Source organism: Archocentrus centrarchus, unplaced genomic scaffold (assembly GCF_007364275.1).
Source record: "Archocentrus centrarchus isolate MPI-CPG fArcCen1 unplaced genomic scaffold, fArcCen1 scaffold_26_ctg1, whole genome shotgun sequence".
NCBI lineage: Eukaryota > Metazoa > Chordata > Actinopteri > Cichliformes > Cichlidae > Archocentrus > Archocentrus centrarchus.
In genome coordinates this window covers 625,130-646,666 of record NW_022060256.1, presented here as the reverse complement: position 1 = coordinate 646,666, position 21,537 = coordinate 625,130, and the positions used below count along the sequence as shown (strand labels likewise).

At 38.5% G+C, this 21,537-nt stretch overlaps 4 protein-coding genes across 4 annotated transcripts; all 4 read left to right on the top strand.

The window, feature by feature from the left end:
- Window positions 1–1,318: 1,318 nt before the first annotated feature.
- On the top strand, window positions 1,319–2,204 carry LOC115775909 (histone H2B-like). Its single transcript, XM_030723424.1, has one exon. It carries the CDS (start codon window positions 1,387–1,389, stop codon window positions 1,753–1,755), a length of 369 nt encoding a protein of 122 aa, XP_030579284.1. The 5' UTR covers window positions 1,319–1,386; the 3' UTR covers window positions 1,756–2,204.
- Window positions 2,205–3,135: 931 nt separating this feature from the next.
- Window positions 3,136–3,658, top strand: LOC115775907 (histone H2B-like). The gene has a single exon (XM_030723421.1). The coding sequence runs from the start codon at window positions 3,197–3,199 to the stop codon at window positions 3,566–3,568; it is 372 nt and encodes a 123-aa protein (XP_030579281.1). The 5' UTR covers window positions 3,136–3,196; the 3' UTR covers window positions 3,569–3,658.
- A 1,235-nt stretch (window positions 3,659–4,893) lies between these two features.
- Window positions 4,894–5,646, top strand: LOC115775908 (histone H2B-like). The gene has a single exon (XM_030723422.1). It carries the CDS (start codon window positions 4,927–4,929, stop codon window positions 5,296–5,298), a length of 372 nt encoding a protein of 123 aa, XP_030579282.1. The 5' UTR covers window positions 4,894–4,926; the 3' UTR covers window positions 5,299–5,646.
- Window positions 5,647–13,186: 7,540 nt separating this feature from the next.
- Window positions 13,187–13,689, top strand: LOC115775910 (late histone H2B.L4-like). The gene has a single exon (XM_030723425.1). It carries the CDS (start codon window positions 13,187–13,189, stop codon window positions 13,544–13,546), a length of 360 nt encoding a protein of 119 aa, XP_030579285.1. The 3' UTR covers window positions 13,547–13,689.
- The last annotated feature ends 7,848 nt before the right edge of the window (window positions 13,690–21,537 follow it).

The window sequence follows — 21,537 nt, the reverse complement described above, 5'->3', positions numbered from 1 at the left end:
AGTAACAGGAGCCTTTTCCACGATGAACGTGACGATGTCTTTACTTTATAATATAAAGTGCCTTTAGGTGACTGTTGTGATTTGATGCTGTATCAATAAAACTGAATTGAATTAAAGGTTTAACTAGATCAACTCAAATGTACAGGATGATCATTTTTTTCTGAAAATATAATGGAAATGTTGTTTAATATTGAATAGATGTGAGGAAATGTGTTACCTTTCATTATTAATAAATTTACTGTGGAATTTAGCAATGAATAAATGTCCCAAAATTAGTAATCATCGTTTTTCAAGGATCTAAAATCAAATGACATTTGAATAATTAAGGTATATTCTTTAATGGACTCAGTGGAATAGAACAAAAATTATCTCAGTGACATTAAAAATGAGGAAATTTATTAAAATCATAACAAATAAAACTAAAAATTCTAGTGTATGCTTGATTTATGTTTGTTACCATATTTATATCATAAGTAAATTAGAATTGGAAGAGTACAGTCTGTAATGTGGCTGTTACTCTGTGAAGCTGTTATCAGTGTCAGCACACAGTCACAGAGACGTGTGGATCTGTGATTGTGGACGGGTGCAGGCGGTTGAAGTGTTAAAACTGCCGATTGCTCATTCGCGGTTAAAAACCCCGCCAATATAATCTAACAAAATAATTACTTTATTATTATTTTATAAGCTAATTTTGGATACTTGACACCCAAATCTTTGAGTTTATAACTTTATTTTAAAAATATTTTAGACTTTAGCATCATTAGGTTTGTGTTTTTTTTATTTCTAGGTTTACATTCCAGAACAACTTTGCTCATTACAGTTTAATGTTCCAGTTTCATTTATAGGATTATATTACAGAGATGTAATTATCAGAGGCAAGAGAAGAATCAGTATTATAAGTCAAAGATGGCACATAGAGTCCTTACAATATTAATTTGCTTGAAATTACTTTTTTTTTAAATTATTGCCATTTAATTTAAAAACTAAAGCAAACAGAATCTTGTGAACTGAGCTGGCTTACAGTCATACAGATTTCTCAGTTTCATTAAAAATAAAATATGCACTAAAGATGGTTCAAAAACTAGGAATATGGTTTTATTTGGGAGATAATCATATTTTTTGTTTTAGGTTTTCTGCCAACCTAAAATATATTTTTCAAATGTTAGATTTTTTTGAGTTTAATTTTATTTTCTCTATTAAATCAGACCTCTCATCAATGCTGTCTTCAGGGCAGTTGTTCATGCAGCACATGCTCAGTCTGACCCTGATAATAACCAATCCTGTGTGAGCCACGGCACATTCAGATTTGCATAACGTGGGTTTAAACAGAGCTCTCAGAACTTGGAAGTCCTCATCCAACCAAGCGAAGAGCTTCAATCATCAGCCATGCCTGATCCAGTGAAAACATCCAAGAAGGGTGCCAAGAAAGCCGTCTCTAAGAGTGCTTCCAAGGGCGGTAAGAGGAGGAAGAGCAGGAAGGAGAGCTACGCCATCTACGTGTACAAGGTGCTGAAGCAGGTCCACCCTGACATTGGCATCTCCTCCAAGGCCATGAGCATCATGAACTCCTTTGTGAATGATGTTTTTGAGCGGATTGCCGGTGAGGCCTCCCGCCTGGCTCTCTACAACAAGCGCTCCACTGTCAGCTCCAGGGAGATCCAGACCGCCGTCAGGCTCCTGCTGCCCGGTGAGCTGGCCAAGCATGCCGTGTCCGAGGGAACCAAGGCCGTCACCAAGTACACCAGCTCAAAGTAACCTGCTCTGATGCTGACTGTGAAACTGCACACAAAGGCCCTTTTCAGGGCCACCCACCATCCAGCTAAGAGCTGCTCTCCAACAGTTTTCTTTTCTGTCTTATACATGTTTTCATTGTTTTTTATTTTATGCATCACTGCTTACAGATCTGTTAGAGCAGTAAGGTGTATTAAGGAGGTCAGTCAACAAATGCAAATGTACCTACAATGCATCAAATTTTAAATTGCACTCTTCAAACTGAGGAAACAAACACTGAATACTTAATTCTCTGCTGCCTTATTTATTGATTATTTCATCATCTGTGAACATGAAAACATCTTAAGCTGTTAAGCTTTATATCTATAATTTGCATATTAGTCAATACAAAATGGAACAAGTTTAAAATTAAGCTATACTTACTTTATTTGATCAGAGAATTCCTAAAAATCAAAGTATTAGTGATGTCTGTTACTATATTTTTGTCACAATCAAATAAACCCACTTCTGCTCAAGTGAGAAGATTACAAATAATGTTTGACCTTTCTATGATTAACAGTCTGAATTATTCTTGTACTGATGACTTTTTGTAAAGCACACAGCTGTTATCAGTGTCAGTATCACAGCTCAGTGTACAGTTACAGGGACGTGTGTGGATCTGTGATATGAACCGACGCTCAGTGTTCAAACCGTCACTTGCTCAGTAACATTTAAAGAGCCCACCAATCCAGCACAACAACAACATAAAATACATATCATGAAACTGTAAATACAGTATGTGTCTAAGGCTGCTTTTGTACTTTCACTCAATGGTTTGGATCATTATAACTTAGTTATTTTGTATTTTAAATTTGATTTTATTTTTTATTGTCAGTTTGTTTCCAGAGTGAGTTTGCTCCTTTCAATGGCATCTTTTTTGTTGTTGCTCAGAACTACATAATATTTAATTATCATAAGTTTCATGATTTTTTTTCTTTTTAACAATATGTATGGTATATTTAAGGAAATATACATAACCATGTCAAAACGGTTATAACACACTCACAGTCCGTCTCAGTAAACAAACAACAAACGTGCCACACGACAGTCCTGTTTATGTATTTGACCCAAAAAAAACATTTTGTATTAGACCCCCTGTCATAAAAACATTGGAGAAATCTGTCAAAAACTTTTTTAATACTAAAAAACTGCATTGTTATTTATTTTGCAAATAACAAACTTAAGTCACATTTTCATATCCAAATATGAGGTGGCGCACTAGATGTTTATTTTAAAAATTATATTAATTTGACTTACGACAAGTGTGCTGTGGGCGGTTATTTGTGGCACATGCTCAGTCTGACCCTGATGATAACCAATCCTGTGTGAGCCACAGCACATTCAGATTTGCATAACGTGGGTATAAACAGAGCTCTCAGAACTTGAAGTCCTCATCCAACCAAGTGAAGAGCTTCAATCATCAGCCATGCCTGGTCCAGTGAAAACATCCAAGAAGGGCGCCAAGAAAGCCGTCTCTAAGAGCACCTCAGCAGGTGGGAAGAAGAGGAGGAGGAGCAGGAAGGAGAGCTACGCCATCTACGTGTACAAGGTGCTGAAGCAGGTCCACCCCAGCATCGGCATCTCCTCCAAGGCCATGAGCATCATGAACTCCTTCGTGAATGACATCTTCGAGCGGATTGCTGGTGAGGCCTCCCGCCTGGCTCGCTACAACAAGCGTTCCACCATCAGCTCCAGGGAGATCCAGACTGCTGTCAGGCTCCTGCTGCCCGGTGAGGTGGCCAAGCACGCTGTGTCCGAGGGCACCAAGGCTGTCACCAAGTACACCAGCTCCAAGTAACCTGCTCTGATGCTGACTGTGAAACTACACACAAAGGCCCTTTTCAGGGCCACCCACCATCCAGCTAAGAGCTGCTCTCCACCAACAACTCTTCTGTCTTATACAGGTTGTCATTGTTTTTAAATTTATTTTTATACATCATTGCTTACAGATCTGTTAGAGCAGTAAGGTGAATTAAATTAAGATGGTCAGAATTGATGTCTACATTAATGCAAACATGTTTTGTATTCTGTGCTCCCTAATGTATTGATTATTTGATCATCTATCTACAGCAAAACATGCTGACACAAAGGTGAGGAAGAGATGGTCAGGTATTTTTATCTGTGATTTGGAGACTAATCAATAATTGAATGAGCTTAAATAAAATCTGGAGCAATACTTCGTCATTTTATTTGATTCCAGAATTCTCTATTTAAATGTAGAAAACTGTGAGAGAAATTTTAACAGGTGGTAAACAAAGACATTTCCATTTATCCTCTAATTGCTCTGAACGTATATACCCACATGGTGATGCTGGGGTCATTGACAACAGATTTTGTAGCTTTGGATCTTGGAGAAACAGAATCTTGATCTTCAAACATCTGTCACAGAGACGTTTGAAGATCAAGATTCTGTTTCTCCAAGATCCAAAGCTACAAACAGAGGTCAGTAATGCAGGAAATTCTTAGCATTGTTAGTGAAAATGTATTAAAGCATCCATAAATAAGATAAAATAGTCACTGATTTCTGCTACTATCTTTTATCATAAATGAAATCGCTTCTTCTTCAGTTGAAAGATAAACAATAATACGTTAGACATTTCTATGATTAACAGTCTGACATGTTCTTGTGTTGATGACTTCATTCAGTCTATGACTTTCAGTCATTCTCATTACAAAGCACACAGCTGTTATCAGTGTCAGTAATGAAGCTCATACAGTTACAGAGACATGTGTGGGTCTGTGATATGAACTGGCGCTAAATGCTTAAACTGCTGCTTGCTCAGTGATGTTTGAAGATCCCGCCTATACTGTACAAAAACTTAGGATGCAGGCATGTAATATATATGATCATGAAATGGTACATAAATATTTGATGATAATTTTATCATTTTAATGTAACTATTTTTCTAAATAAGAAATACTTCTTAGTATTTCAGTGTTATTATTTCTGTTTTCATTTTTAGGTTGTTTATTTTCAGTCATTTTCTGTGTTCTGGTTTGGATGGCTGCTTGTGTAGCGCAAACTCAGTGTCATTCTGAAGATAACCAATCCTGTGCGAGCCACAGCATATTCAGATTTGCATAACATGGGTATAAACAGGGCACTCAGAACTTGAAGTCCTCATCCAGTCAAGTGAAGAGCTTCAACCATCAGCCATGCCTGATCCAGTGAAAACATCCAAGAAGGGCTCCAAGAAAGCCGTCTCTAAGAGCACCTCAGCAGGTGGGAAGAAGAGGAGGAGGAGCAGGAAGGAGAGCTACGCCATCTACGTGTACAAGGTGCTGAAGCAGGTCCACCCCAGCATCGGCATCTCCTCCAGGGCCATGAGCATCATGAACTCCTTCGTGAATGATACCTTTGAGCGGATCGCCGGTGAGGCCTCCCGCCTGGCTCGCTACAACAAGCGCTCCACCATCAGCTCCAGGGAGATCCAGACCGCCGTCAGGCTCCTGCTGCCCGGTGAGGTGGCCAAGCATGCCGTGTCCGAGGGCACCAAGGCCGTCACCAAGTACACCAGCTCCAAGTAACCTGCTCTGATGCTGACTGTGAAACTACACACAAAGGCCCTTTTCAGGGCCACCCACCATCCAGCTAAGAGCTGCTCTCCAACAATGTACAACTTTGTTCATTCATATTTCAGTTTTTACTCAATTATTGTTTACAAATCTGAAAATAAACACAAATCAGATAGAGCTACACAGCAGTCATGTATATTAAAGTAAGGTGTTTAGTACACATGAATGTAACTGCAAAACATTAAATATAAAACTGCATTTGTTAAATTATGAGGAAATTTCTTCTCTACAACTTAAACATTGAGTTTGTATTGATTATTTAATTACAGAAAAACATCAACACTAAGGGATTGATCAATCTGTCAGCCGTCAAGCTTTTTATCTTTAATTTAGAAGTTAATCAATAAAAATGGAGTTTAATAAAACCTGAAGCCATGCTTCATTTGTTTCTTATTTGATCACAGAATCCTTGATAGGAATTGTAGGAAACTGTGTGAACAGAAGAAATTTTAACAGTAAACACATGTTGTGTTGCTTCTTTTTGAATTCACTCTCTTATTTGTTCCTGTTGTTGGTCTCAAAGTATAGAGCCAAACGCAGATATTTGTGTTATTCATGATAGATTTTTGTTGCTTTGGGTCTTGGAAAGTTTCTCTTGATAATCTTGATGTTAAAACGTCTCCATGTCAGTCAGAAAGAACAGAGGTCGGTAATGCAGGAGATTCTGTGCATTGTAAGTGAAACTGCAGACAGTCAAAATACATTAAAGATAAGATAAGATAATAAGATAAAATAATCACTGATTTCTGCTACTATCTTTTTTTTTTTTTTTTTTTTTTTTTTTTTGAACTCACTTTATTAAGCTTCAAACACGAAAAATTATATTGCAGATATAAACATTAAATTGAACACAGAACCTTTCCTGGCACAGGAAAAGAAAGGAGGAAGAGAGAAAAAAAAAAAACAGAACAGCATACAGTTGAATTAGTTCTTTTCCCCCTCTCTCTCCAGATATATCTTAATTGGTGACCACCTCTTAACAAAAATGTCTTTCTTCAGTCTCAGCTGTGCAGTTAGATCTTCCATAATATAAATGGCCTTTAATCTTTCGATCCACTGGGTTATTGTTGGTGCTGTCACTTGCTTCCACAGGACGGTTATCATTTTTTTGGCGGCCAAGAGTAAAACATTTAGTATATTAAGTCTTTCAGCAGTGAGGCCTAGCACGTCTTTGGGTATACATCCCAGTACATAGTATTCTAGACACAGGGGTAAGTCCACTCCCAAAATTACATAAATTTCCTTCTTGATATCCAGCCAGAACTTCTGGAGATACAAACAGTCCCAAAAGATGTGGGTATGGTCCCCAATCTTCCCGCAGCCTCTCCAGCACAGTGGTGAGCATGAGGGGAAAAAGCCAGCCAATTCCATTGGAGTCCTAAAGAATCTAACCTTCACCTTCCAGTCAAATTCCTTATATGTGGGGCTGTTAATAATTTTGTTGCTAGATATTAAACTATCCTCCCATTCAATTTCTCCAATAATGGTATTGGCCTCTAACTCCCATTTTCCTTTAATAAACCAAGTGTTATCAGTTGTTATTTGTAAAGTTTTATATATTTTAGATATGCAATGTTTAGGAGTAGTGTTATTTTCTATCAGGTCAATAAAATATTGTTCTACCTCCGTAGGAGGTCTCCTAACCTTCTCCCACTCTTTATTAGTCGTTATGTAATGTCTTACTTGAAAGTAGCGGAAAAGGTCTTGGGAGGGCAGGCCATAAGTCTGTTGTAATTGTAGAAAAGATTTTAAGTGTTCTTCTATGAATAGCTGATTAATAGTTAACAAACCAATCTCAGCCCACCTTTTAAAGCCCCTGTCCATCAGAGAGGGTCTGAAGTCTGGGTTGTCTGCAATTGGCATGGCTCTTGATAGTGAGATTGGGATTCCACAACTTTTCCTAACTTTATCCCACATATTCAATGTATTTAGTATCCATTTATTTTTTAATTTTTAACTTTTTCCAAAATGGTTTACTTAAAAATGCTATTGTACTCAAGGGGCATTCAGGAACTGAGTTTTGCTCAATTTGTACCCATCCGGTCTCTGCATCATTTTTAATCCAATGTACTAAAGTGCGTAACTGAGCAGCCCAATAGTATTTCTTAAAACCTGGTAATGCTAGTCCTCCTTTTTGTTTGGATAGCAGCAATGTTTTGAGCCTAATTCTGGGTCTTTTATTCTGCCATATATGCTGTCTGATCAGTTTGTCTAGATTTTTAAAAAACTTATTTGGCAGCTGTATGGGTAAGGACTGAAAGAGAAAAAGAAATCTAGCAAGGACATTCATTCGGATTGATTCTATCCGACCTAGCAGACTCAGTGGTAATATCTCCCATCTGGCTATATCTACTTTGAGTTGAGACATGAGTTTACCATAGTTAGCTTTTAATAAGTCATTATTTTTAGGGGTAATAACAACTCCCAGGTACCTAAATCCAGTGGTTGTTTGATGGAATGGAGCAATACTGTTCAATTCAATAGGCCAGCCTCCTACTATCATCATGGACTCTGATTTAGTCTGGTTAATTTTATATCCTGATAGTTCTCCATAGCTCTTCAACTCCTGTAGTAAAATTGGTATTGACGTCAATGGGTCTGAAATGTAAAGCATAATGTCATCCGCAAATAATGCAATCTTATGTACATTTCCTTTTTGATCGGCTATTCCTTTAATTTGGACATTTGTTCTGATCATTTCTGCCAGTGGTTCAATACTGATTGCAAATAATGAAGGAGACATAACATCACCCTGACGTGTTCCCCTACCAATGTCAAAAAAGCAAGAACAAAGACCATTTATTCTAACTCTAGATTTTGGATTTTTATATAGTACTCCTATCCATTTTATAAACGTATCATTGAAACCCATGTGTTTTAGTGTCATTTCCAGATATAGCCAGTCTACCCTATCAAATGCCTTCTCGGCATCAAGGCTGAGAAGCATTGAGGGCTCCTTTCTTGCTGTGGCAACTGATTGTAAATTTAGAGTTCTTCTAATGTTATACGCACCCAGGCGTCCAGGAACAAATCCTGTTTGGTCTGGGTTTATGAGTTTTGTAATGTATTTCTGCATTCTTTTATTCAGTATAGACGTTAATATTTTGAAGTCATTACATAGCAGACTGATAGGTCGATATGAGTTACACTGTGTTGGATCCTTTCCTTCTTTATATATAACAGAGACAATAGCTTCTGACCAACTCTCTGGGGGGTCATTTTGTTGTAAGGCATAATTAAAAATTTTACATAAAATCGGAACCAATTGTGTAGAGAATTGTTTATAGAATTCACCTGGGAACCCATCAGTCCCAGGAGTTTTGTTATTTTTCAGCCTCTTAATGGACTCAGATATCTCCTTTGGGGTTATCGGGGAAGTCAGTTCGTCTGCCTCGGCAGGTGTCAATTTAGGGAGGTTAAGATTGCCTAGGAATTTATGTTTTTTTTCTGCCTTGTTTTCCAGTTGTTGTGTCTTATAAAGATTACTATAATATGTTGCAAAGGCATTTGCAATTTCTTGTGGTTGCATTATTATAGTGTTTGTATGCGGATGCTTAATTTTTGGAACTACTCTGCTTGACTGCATTTTACGTAGTTGAAATGCCATTAGTTTGCCTGATTTGTTCCCGAATTCGTAATACGTTCGTCCTATAAATCTAAGTGCACCTTCCGCTTTGTATGTTAACAACATATCTAATTCTCGTTTAGACTTTTGTAACGCCTTGTAATCTTCTTTACTCCCAGATTGCTGATATTTACTTTCAAAATTTTTTATGTCTTTCTCTAACTTAACTTGAGCTTGAAGACGCTGTCTCTTTACGGCTGTTGATAGTGAAATAATTTTACCTCTCAACACAGCTTTTGCTCCATCCCATAGTGTTGATAGTGATACACTTCCATTGTCATTCAATTCAAAATAATTCTTTATTTCTCTGCCTATCCTCTCCCGAATGGTAGAATCTGAGAGGAGTGAAACATTAAGCCGCCAATATTTAAAATTTTTTGTATTATCTAGTTTTAACTGAAGGGTTACTGGTCCATGGTCTGAGATTGTAGCAGGTTCAATTTGACAGGATTCAACTTTACTTATATCTTGTTTTGAAACACAAAAGAAATCAATCCTGGAGTAATTACCATGTACTCCAGATCTAAAGGTGAAGTCCCTGTTTTTTGGATGGTAATAACGCCAAGGATCTATTAGTCCCACCTCATTCATCATAGCAATCAATGCTCGAGACTTTTTAGACATTGGACTAAAATCAGGTGGGAGCTTGTCGATTTTGGAATTAAGGACACAATTAAAGTCCCCCGCTATAACTATCATTCCTTTTGCATTTCCTGCCAGTAGTAATGCTATATCTTTGAAAAACTGGGGGTTATCTTCATTTGGTGCATATATATTTAAAAATGTTATCTCTAATCCCAAAAGAGTGCCTGTGACCATAATGTACCTACCTTCACCATCATTTATTTCTTTTTCTTTAGTGAAGTAGACTATTTTGTTAAATAATATTGCCACTCCTCTTTTCTTCCCAGCTGGATATGAAGCACTACAGACTAAATCAACCCAGTCCCTTTGCAATTTTTTATGTTCAATTAATGATAGATGAGTTTCTTGAATAAATGCTATGGAACATTGCATTTTTTTTAATTGCACAAGAAGTTTCTTCCTCTTGATTGGGTTGTTGAGGCCATTTATATTATAGCTAACACACTTCAAAACAGTCATATCCTACAGGTGTTCTGTAACTCTGAAAATTATGCATTAGAGGTGGTTTTTTCTTACATGAGTTTAAAGCATTTACCAGGAGCTTGAGAACAGTCATCCAAACAAGACTAAACAAAAATGAATATTTTAAATTCCAACTAAGAAATCAAACTTCCAAGTTGCCAACAGACCCCCTCCTTCCACATCTGGTGGTCTGGTCCCGATGATGATTGGGCAGAGAGGTAAGGCTAATCCTCTCCGGGTACGTTGCATTAAATGCCATATGGGCTATAGCCTTGGCCTTGGTTAAGGGATATGCCCTGCCTAATTATTAGGCTATAGGTGATACAGTTATGGGTGACCCCCTACCAGCAGAACCCATTTTATAACATATAACTTATTACTTCTTATCTAACTATGATGTATCAAGAAAGCCAAATAGAACAACAGTTTATCAAGTTTGTACTCCTAATATGAACGTCCATCTTAACGGTATTTTACTCATCTTCCTCCGTCAGGAATGCCTTCAGGTCAGTCTCAGAAAGTGGCGTTGCATTTTTTTTTCTTCTTTCCGCTGCGTGCACTTCGCTGAAGTTGCCATTTATCCTTTAGCAGCTCCTGTTTATATAGCTCTCCCTCATCAATCTGGACAATGATTCCCAGATCCTGCAGTGTGAGGCGCGCTTCCACAAGGGTTTCGAATGTTTTCTCTCCCGTGTTTGTAGATATCTTCAGCTGCGCTGGGTATGGGCATCTTGCGCGTATTCCCTTTTCTTTAAGTTGCTTAATGACGCGACGTACTTCACCTCTCCTCCTTTGCAGGTCTGGTGAATAGTCATGATCAAAATAGATGCGCGACCCCTGGAACAGGACTTCTTGCCTCCAGGCCTGTTGAAGTACCTGCTCTTTGACTGTGTAGTCCAGAAATCGCACAATGATGGAGCGAGGAGGAGCATTTGGTCTATTTGGTTTAACAGCCAGGGATCGGTGTGCTCTCTCTATATTCAGATCCATGTTCGGTGGAAGTTTCAGAGCCTCTAGAAGGAGCTGTTTCACAAACACTTTGACATCTTTACCCTCAGTGTCTTCTGGCACCTGGTATATCCTTACATTATTCCGTCTGAGCCTGTTTTCCAGATCTTCACATTTGGCTGTCATTACAACATCTCTTTCAATTAGGTGTCGTAGTGGCGTTGTGCTTTAGTGTCAATATGGCTCAATTTGGATTCAATTTCCTTAATTTTTCCTTCCGTCGATTCGATCCATTCTTTCATCTGGGTCATGGATTTCTCCAACTTTTCCATCGAGGCCCGCGTGTCATTGTGCTCTTGTTTGTTTTCAGCCCGCAATTCTCTGAGCTCTTTAAGAAGCATGGCGTTGTCTGTAACATTAGCTTCTTTATCATTAGCTTCCACCGCATCGGCGCTAGCTTGATTGCACGTTGTGTCTTTCTTCTCCTTTGTCGCGTCTTTTTTCATATTGCCTTTACCTGCTCTCCCCAACGAAGCCATTCAGTGATTTTTGAGGCTGTATAGTCGTCTGGCAACTGTTGTTTAAAGAAATAAAATGGGTATTTACTATTGGGTTATGCAGAGCAGGAAACTCACACCGCTGCCTCCTGCATCCCCCGGCCAGAAGTCTGCTACTATCATTTATCATAAATGAAACTGCTTCTTCTTCAGTGGGAAGATAAACAATAATACATTAGACATTTCTATGATTAACAGTCTGACATGTTCTTGTGTTGATGACTTTATTCAGTCTATGACTTTCAGTCATTCTCATTACAAAGCACACAGCTGTTATCAGTGTCAGTAATGAAGCTCATACAGTTACAGACGTGTGTGGGTCTGTGATATGAACTGGCGCTAAATGCTTAAACTGCTGCTTGCTCAGTGATGTTTGAAGATCCCGCCTATACTGTACAAAAACTCATGATGTAACCATCTAATGTATTTTATCATGTGGTTTTATGCATTTTAAATGGATTATTTTTCAATTTAAAAATTGTGACTATTTCAGCGTTATTATAGTTTGTATCTTTCATTAGTTTCTAACTCTGGAGTGATTTAATCTTTATTTTTAGCATTTTTCTACACTGGGTTTGTCTTTGTTTTTAGAACTCTGAATTTATCTTTTTAACTTTTTAAATCTTTCCTTATCTTGGTTTTGACATTTTTTTCCCATATTTTTTTATTTTGGGGTTTCATTTTAATGGGAGAGGTTTCAAAAGTTTAGAAGATGCAGAACATCACACTTTGTGACTGCAGCTCAGTCACAATCGAACAAAAACTCCTCGACACTGTTGTATTGATATATTTGACAAAACTGACAATACTGAGAGTATGTCTGTGTAGATTCTCAGTCATCCAGGTCATAGTAGTCTCTGGAGCTTGAAAAAGGCGACTGGACTTCTTTTTGTTTCTTGAAGACGTTTCACCTCTCATCCGAAAGGCTTCTTCAGTTCTCAACCAAATGGTGGAGAGACCCAGGTATTTAAACCCCTGTGGGCGTAGTCCCCTGGAGGTGGTTATGACCCTCTATTGATCATGTGCTTGAACACATGTGCCCAGGTGTGAAGGGGGCGTGGGTCATATTTAATCAGTGGTTTCAGTTGAAACCAATTTAGGACTCCGCTCCATTGTTTCCTGTGGCCTATTGAGGTCACTGGAACAAAGGTGTGAATGGGGGTTGAGACGTCTGGGAAGGGAGCTCAGGACAGCACTGTAAGCGAGAGTTACTGAGAGTAATCATGCCTTTTATAAGGACACTACGACAGCATGTTTTCATTAGTTTTCTTTTTAAATATAGAATCTAGTATTTCATTTTCCTAAAATGATTTTTTACACCTAGTTTTAATTTTTACTTTAAGTAATTATAATAACTTCTTTTTCCACTGCTGACGTCTGGATCTTTGAACCAGAATGTTTGGTTATATCAAAGACACTAATTTGTTTCCTCACAAATGGTCTGTAAAATCATCTGCTGTGGGAGGTTACTTGGGCGTGCTCAGTCTGACCCTGAAGATAACCAATCTTGTGCGAGCCACAGCACATTCAGATTTGCATAGCACGGGTATAAGCAGAGCTCTCAGGACCAGAAGAGCTCATTCAACAGCTTTGATGATCAACCATGCCTGGTCCAGTAAAAACATCCAAGAAGGGCTCCAAGAAAGCCGTCGCTAAGAGCGGCAAGAACAGGAGGAGGAGCAGGAAGGAGAGTTATGGCATCTACGTGTACAAGGTGCTGAAGCAGGTCCACCCTGACATCGGCATCTCCTCCAGGGCCATGAGCATCATGAACTCCTTCGTGAATGATACCTTTGGGCGGATCGCTGGTGAGGCCTCCCGCCTGGCTCTCTACAACAAGCGCCCCACCGTCAGCTCCAGGGAGATCCAGACCGCCATCAGGCTCCTGCTGCCCGGTGAGCTGGCCAAGCACGCCGTGTCCGAGGGCACCAAGGCCGTCACCAAGTACACCAGCTCCAAGTAACCTGCTCTGATGCTGACTGTGAAACTGCACACAAAGGCCCTTTTCAGGGCCACCCACCATCCAGCTAAGAGCTGCTCTCCACCAGTTTACAACTCTTCTCTCTCTTATACATGTTTTCATTGTTTTTTATTTTCTACATCACTGCTTACAGATCTGTTAGATCTACACAGCAGTCATGTGTATTACAGTAAGGAGGTCAGTACTGATATCCATATGAATCTAACATACTCACAAGACATGAAATCTGATCCTAGACCTGTTTAATGGTTTGGCATTCAAAAAAACAAACAAATGAATTGGAGATTTGTTTGCTGGCATATTTATATAACAATAAATTCAATCACATGTTTACCACTGAGAGGATGCTGGTTGGAATCCTTGGACTGGCATCACTGTGGGCCCTTGAGCAAAGCCCTCAACCCCCCCCCAGGTTGCTCCCTAGGGGCTTTCTACCTGCCCCCTGCTCCACATGTTGTGCTGTGTGCTACATACTGCATGTGTGATGGGTTAAATGCAGAGACTGAATTTCACTGCTTGTGTATGTACGTGACAAATAAAGTTCTTCTTGTTCTGATGTTCCCAGATGGAACCTCCATGCAGCGATGTCTGTAGAGGAGCTGTTAGTTTACTGTGTTCCAGACTGAGCTCAGTGAGGAGTGAATCAACTTTAAGCTGCAGATTCTTCAGGAATATGATCTCCACAGGCTGGAATAAATCACAACTTCTCAGTACTCATTTATTTCTACAGTAAGCCCCTCTGTCAGTGTGTGTGTGCTGACTATTATAGGATTAGCATATGTAGACATTAAATAACAAATAAAGAGCGCTGCATTAATTACGAAATATAACAACAATGCACTGCAGACGGAAAAAGTACAATGTAAAATCATGAGAATACAGTTTTATCAGTGTGTGTGTGTGTGTGCGCGCGCGGGGGGGGGGGGGGGGGGGGGGGGGGGGGTCGATAAAGAGCAGCCTCCTGCTGTAGGTTTCCACGTGTTTCCTGCACTACTGACGCAGCGCGCGGCTGAATAAACGCAGACGGTCCCTTAATGCCCGAAATAAATGATCAACTTCTGCGACTCAGCTGCTGAGTGCAAACAGTCCCGCTGAGCTGAGCATCACCTGCAGCACAATGAACAGCAGCCGGTAAATGTCATGTAGTTAAAGAGACTCGAGCGCTACCGACAAACACTGAGCAGCATCTACGACCACCGTGATTTTAACGGCACTAATGAATGACCAAAATACTTACATTATCATGAAGACGCAGAAGTTTATGAGATCATGAACCATGAGAAGAAAAAAAAAACTTAGTCCAAATTGGCGACTGCATATTTTAGAAACTGCAGGATGTCTGTGAGTGTCTCCCAGCTGCTCAGAGTCAGTGGAGTTCATTAACAGGTGAACGGAGTGTCCTGATTGGTTCAGACAATGGACTCAATGTCATCACTTCTTCCAGTGAATTCCATGTAAAGCTGCAGACCTTTATTCTGAAACAAAGTCTTTGTGACATTTTTACTATTTATCGAAACCGCCTGAATTCCTCTGACTGCAGTCATTGTCATTAAAAGCGTGCAGCTGTTATCAGTGACGCAGCTCAGCCTGTCCCTGTACTGATACAGGGACATGTGCGGGTCTGAGATAGAAACTGGCGCTAAACGCTCAAACTGCCGCTGGTTCGGTCACGTTTAAAGACCCCGCCAATGCTGCGCAAAATATGATGCAACAGCAAAATCATTATTGTTATCATGAAATAGTACTTGTTGATGTGACTTTTGTACTTTCACTCTAGCAAACCTCTGGACATCCTAGTTATAGAGTTATCATATTTTGCTTTTTTTAATTTCCATTTTGTTTTCAGTTCAGTAAGTTTCACTTTAGAGTTTAAAATATCACAAATAAATTATTTTTGTTTAAAAATATTTAGGTTTTATTGTTGAAGTGTTTTTAAGTTGTCAAATTACAGACATTCCCACTACCAATTTATTTTCAGTGAGTTTTTTTAATTATTATTATAAAATCTAGTTTTGTTTTTATATCAACAAACTAAGTTTTAGTTTTTAGTTTATTTAAGTTATTAAAATAACTTTTCTTCCTCTGCTGCTCTCTGGATCTTTGAACCAGCATGTTAATATCAAAGTTACTCATTTATTTCCTCTCAAACACCAGCTCCAAGTAACCTGTTCTGCTGGTCACTGTAAAACTACACACAAAAGGACTTTATTCTCTGCTCCCTAATTTATTATCTGATCATCTATAAACACCGAATCATCTGAACACAGATGTGATTAGTTGTACTGAGCTTTTAATCTGTAATTTGGAGACAAATCTGTCCATCTGAGCTGTAAATGTATATTAAATGTATGAAAAAGAATGAATGTCACTAGTGATGACCACACAAGTGTAAATTTAACAATACTTCTACATCAATATTTCTACATCAATATTAAATTAAATCACATCATCTCTGATGGAAGAGTGCGTGCAGTAATGTCTATAATGGAGGTTTAAGTTTACTGGAAACTAATGTGAGCTCAGTGATGAGTGAATGATTTTGTATACAGGCTGTCCTGTGAGATCAGGAATGATGGAGATGACTGCAAACACAGTCCAGGAAGTTGAATTCTGCTCAGCTTCACTGTTCTTTGAGCTTGTGTGGTGACTGTTAGAGAAATAATGTGCAGGCATTAATTAAAAATAAACAAGAACAGCTTGATTTAAACAATACACCAATGTACTGCAAACATACTCTGTGCAATGAGTAATAATTACACTGTAAAAAGAAAACTGTAAAAAATAGTCCAATGTACGTTCTTAAGATGATGGCATTTTCCCTATTAACATTTTTGAGGGTGTTTTTCTATTTTTTTTTTCTGCTTCCATTCTCATGGAGACACGGGAGTAGATGAGATGATGAACTATAAGATAAAAAGTCCAAACATGTCACTGAATAGTTTAGAAACTGCAGAAAGTCTCCCTGTGAAGTTCACCTGCATTATTTACCCATGTTCTCCTGACTGGTGCTGAGAGTGGGAAGTCATCATTTTAGGTCACACTGAATAAACAGTTAAGTTGATTTTGTAAATCTTGGTCATACTGTGTTTAAAAAGGGATGATTATCCTTGGTATGAAACCACACAATCGCTGGCTAATGATTTGTCATTCACAAGTTGTTAATCAGTGAGCATTCGAGTTCAGTCAGACCCGCCCCTTCCTCTTCATAATCAGGTTTTTGAAACCAAGAAGGTGACAGTGAAAACGCTAATGTTCAGGCACGAAAACTGGACTTCAGAAACCAATGAGTGACATCAGGGTAGCCACAGCCATCTTTTATATTATTATATTTAAAGCGCCAAACGTTTATTCTGTGGATGCGTCTTGCAGCTGAAATTTTTCACTTGGATTGCCTGGTGAATGTAGCAATGGCAAATTTATTTATTAGCACATTTCATTACATGTAAACTCAATATTCTTAACACAGAAGATAAAACATAAAAATTTGTCTAGGTGCCTAAAACAAAACAGCTCTGACTGAGTGAATGCCTGTGTGAACAAAAACGTTTTAAGTCTGTTACCGATTGTGTGCACAGCTGCAACCTGATCTCAGGTCAGCAGGCAGCTCGTTCCACAGAACAGGACCACAGCAACTGACACTGAGTTTCAAGCAACCCGAGTCAAGCTGAAAATGCAACATCAACAGAATGCACGCCACTGATTGGCCAGGCAGTGACATCACTAAAGTCATGAGAGCGACTCCTTCACAAGACCAAACCTGCTGTTTTTGGGAAATGGTTACACACTAACCAACACAGACGGCACTAAACAGAGAGATTGTTTGCGTTAGTGTCGCATACAAATGACATCACAGGACTTTTGGGCTGCCTTGCTGAGACAGTACTCAATTATACACACTAAGAAATAGAGGGATGAGAATGGACCTAAAAAGGTACGAAGGCTTTGTCGCTCTAGCTGTACCCTAGTGGAGTACAACATTGTACCTCTGAACCTAGGAACAATTTTGTACCTTATTGTCTGTACCTTTAAAAGAATATTTCTGTACCTCTGGTGACAAATATGTGCCTTTATGTACAGGTACAAAACTGTACCCATTACAAAGGTACAAATTATGTACCCAGTGAGGTACATCTGGAGCGACATGGCTAATGGTACCTTTGAGAGACAAAAACAAACACTTACATTCACAAAAATATTCTTTAATTATTGAAATGTGTAATTTAAAATCAGTTCATTCAGTTTAAAACAAGATCAATACTGAAATGTGAACCTGTCCATTCTCGGTGTATTTTATTTAACTTTAACATAAAACCTAAACAATAGAGAACGGAATAGAAGACAGAAGAATGTAATGTTGAAAACAAAGTACATACTGAAGGCTGTTATAAAGGCTTCACCCAGGCCCGTGCAGTGGCACACATCTACTCTACTTTCACCACACTGGGCCCGGCACTGGTCATCGGTATCTTCCACCTGTCATCCATCAGTTGAATGTTTGGATAGAGTGTAGCACCATCCTTCTATATAAATTACAAAAATAAATAAATAAATAGCCAAGCAGCAAAAGACATTGTTTCAATTAATTTATGTAAAATAATTTAAAGACCTTAGTGTGACAAGTTTAAAATATTAAGTAATACAACTTTAAATATATTAAATGGTGAGCAAAATATCAATATAGTAAAAATAATTCCTTACTCTAGTCATTTTTCCTTTCCTCTTCACTTATTTGAACAAGATCTTGCTACGTCTCCCAGTGATGTAGTGTTCAGTCGTTTCTCTGATGATGGATGGACGAAGGATGAGTCCAGCCCTTACAGTAAGTTGATTCCAGCAAAAAAAAGAAAAAGAAAAAAGATCATAGATTACAGAGTGTAACTACAGCAGATCTACTTTCACATTTATTAGCAAGATGACTGTGCCTACCTGGTAAATCTTTGGCCAGGGCATCCTTTCTTGCATCATTGTACTGTTTTGCCAGCACAGACTTTCCCTGTGCAAGCTTAAGCACATTTGGCAAGATGCCGGCAAAGCCTTCTTTGAAATGATGACAGAAGGCAGATGTTGAATGGTAGAAATGCAGCTTCTAGTTGAAGTAAATTTAGCTGGGTTTTTTTTGTTGTTTTTTTTTAGGATAGACGGTGTAGCTGAGCACAGAGCACAGCAAATACAAACCCAAACAAAGTACTTAAACACAAAAAAAGATTAATTTACTTAGCTCTTGTGACATTAATTCACTAAAATACTAATATACTGAAACTGCAGAGAAGTTGGGTAATGTCCTGTACTCATAACATGCTAGGTACTGTTAGCACATTAGTCTTAAAATTTAAATTAATGGAGATTGAGTTAGATCATGAGCATAAATAGGTCAGATTACTCACCATTGAATCTTCTTGCCTCGTCTTCATTCATTTTGATTCCAGCTTTTGATATTTTTTGAATAAGTTCTTCAGTGGACAGGCTGCATAAAACCGGACAGTCCGCCATTTTACATTTCTGGTGCCTTTTTTGTCGTTTGATAGGAAACACCCCACCGAACACTGACTTCTACTGGTACAGTTTTGTACCTCTGATGGTCCACAGAAATCACCCCAAGGGTCCATCTCTGTACTTACAGGGAACTTTCCTGATAGAAGTACCTTTTGGGTACAAAATATTACCTTTATTTTTTTGTGTGTAATGGAAAATGAACTAAACCAATCAGAGTCGAATTGAGCCAAATAGGTACTAATGGAACAGAGGCAATAAATCTAATTCTAGGAACATTTAAAAGATCTGCACTTGATGACCTGAGAGGTCTCCCTGGGTTGTAGACAATAAGCAAGTCAGAGATATACTGGGGGGCAAACTGAGAGCTTTATGAACTAACAGAGGGATTTTAAAGGTGATAATGTTAAATTGGGAGCCAATGAAGTCCCTTCAAAACTGGGCTAATATGGCCAAATTTCTCTTCAAGGACTGCTCCATTCTGAATTCAATTCAATGCAATTCAATTTTTATTTATATAGCACCAAATCACAACAAAGAGTCACCTCAAGGCACTTTGTATTGTGGGTAAAGACCCAACAATAATACAGAGAAAACCCAACAGTCAAAACAACCCCCCATGAACAAGCACTTGGCAACAGTGGGAAGGAGAAACTCCCTTTTAACAGGAAGAAACCTCCAGCAGAACCAGGCTCAGGGAGGGGCAGTCATCTGCTGTGAGGGGGCTGAGGGGAGAGAAAAAAAGACATGCTGTGGAAGAGAGCCAGAGATTAATAACAATTGATTAAATGCAGAGTGGAGTATAAACAAAGTAAATAAGGTGAATGAAAACAAAACAGTGCATTATGGGAACCCCCAGCAGCCTAGGCCTATAGCAGCATAACTAAGGGCTGGTTCAGGGTCCCCTGATCCAGCCCTAACTATAATCTTGATCAAAAAGGAAAGTTTTAAGCCTAATCTTAAAAATAGAGACAGTGTCTGTCTCCTGAATCCAAAATAGGAGCTGGTTCTACAGAAGAGGGGCCTGAAAGCTGAAGGCTCTGCCTTTGAATGACCTGAAGTTGAATTAATCTGCTTGATAGGAACACATGGATCTAAGACTCAGTTTGAGTTAAGAATTTTCCAACTTTTGATACATTTTTAAGTGATAGAAAGCAGTTTTGTTGCGCTTATCAATATGGTTATCAAAACTGAGATAGCTGTCCAGAATGATGCCAGGATTCACTCGCTGTGTCTCAGAGACAGGGATGATAATTGTGAACATTTTCTGTCTCTGAATTTTTGGACCAACAACAAATATTTCTGCATCCTCTCTGATCAGTTTGGAGACATGCAGTAGTTAATGTCATCAATGAAGCTCATTAGTTTGTGAACTGAGGTTAGATTCGAGGAAAATAATAAGAACAGTTGTATACCACCTGCATAAGAATGGCAGGATTCATTATGATTCTTCATGAAAGTACCAAGCGGGAGCATGTAAAGATTAAAGATTAATGACAGACTCCTGATTTAAGTTATTTTTCTTGAGTAGCGCTGTGATCACAGCACATTTTTTATATTTTCTCTCAGCTCTCCTGCAGATTCTTTGTGCCCACATTTCCTTTTCACATTTTCTCCAGGGTGCTTCAGGTAGACATTAATCATTTTGACAGGAGCAGTATGGTCAATAATTTGAGAAATGGTATCAGAGGAATTGATCATCATTTCATCACATGACAAAAATATTCCTAATATGCACTTTGAAAATTCACTGATGAATGTATCAGCCATGCTGGCATTGACATGATGTGCATTAATATATTGCTTTGTATTGACAGATAAATAATAATGGAATAATAATCAGAGATACCAACATCTAGAACATCTGTTACTGTGACACTGAGTCCTCTGGAAAAAAATTAATGGGTGTGTCCATCACATGCTTTTGAATCAAAACATTCCAATAAACTGATGAACTGTTTGGTGTCAGAGTTGTTGTTGTTGACAGCATGAATATTAAAATCACCTATAATAATAATAGTACAGTCAAATTTTGTTGTAATTTTGGAAAAAAAAGTTCACCAGTTTCTTCCAGGAAGCCATGTCTCAGTCTAGGATGATAATATATAATAAGAAGTAATATGTGAGGAGATATAGAATTAAATACTAAACTTAAATATTCAAAACTCAGATAATTGTAAAATGACAAAGATTTGCAATTAAAAGTGTTTTTATTTATATAAGAGCAAAAACACCACCCCTCCTGTTTGTAGGGGTGCAAGGTTTAAAGCTACAGTTAGTGGGTGATGTTTCCATCAGCTCTGTTACCAGTGTCATCAAGTGAGAAGTTTACTGCTAGTAATGATGTTATTAATAACAAAAGTATTTTTTCTAAAGTTCTGACATTAAGAAGAGCGATTTTTAAACTGCAGGTTGTGACAGCAGTATCAGTGGATGGAGACAGGGTGGGTTTAATGTGAACATGAGCAGAGGGTCTTTGAGGT

Bases quoted from the DNA above. Each gene is read 5' to 3' on its own strand.
- LOC115775909 (XM_030723424.1), top strand. From the start codon at position 1,387: ATGCCTGATCCAGTGAAAACATCCAAGAAGGGTGCCAAGAAAGCCGTC.
- LOC115775907 (XM_030723421.1), top strand. From the start codon at position 3,197: ATGCCTGGTCCAGTGAAAACATCCAAGAAGGGCGCCAAGAAAGCCGTC.
- LOC115775908 (XM_030723422.1), top strand. From the start codon at position 4,927: ATGCCTGATCCAGTGAAAACATCCAAGAAGGGCTCCAAGAAAGCCGTC.
- LOC115775910 (XM_030723425.1), top strand. From the start codon at position 13,187: ATGCCTGGTCCAGTAAAAACATCCAAGAAGGGCTCCAAGAAAGCCGTC.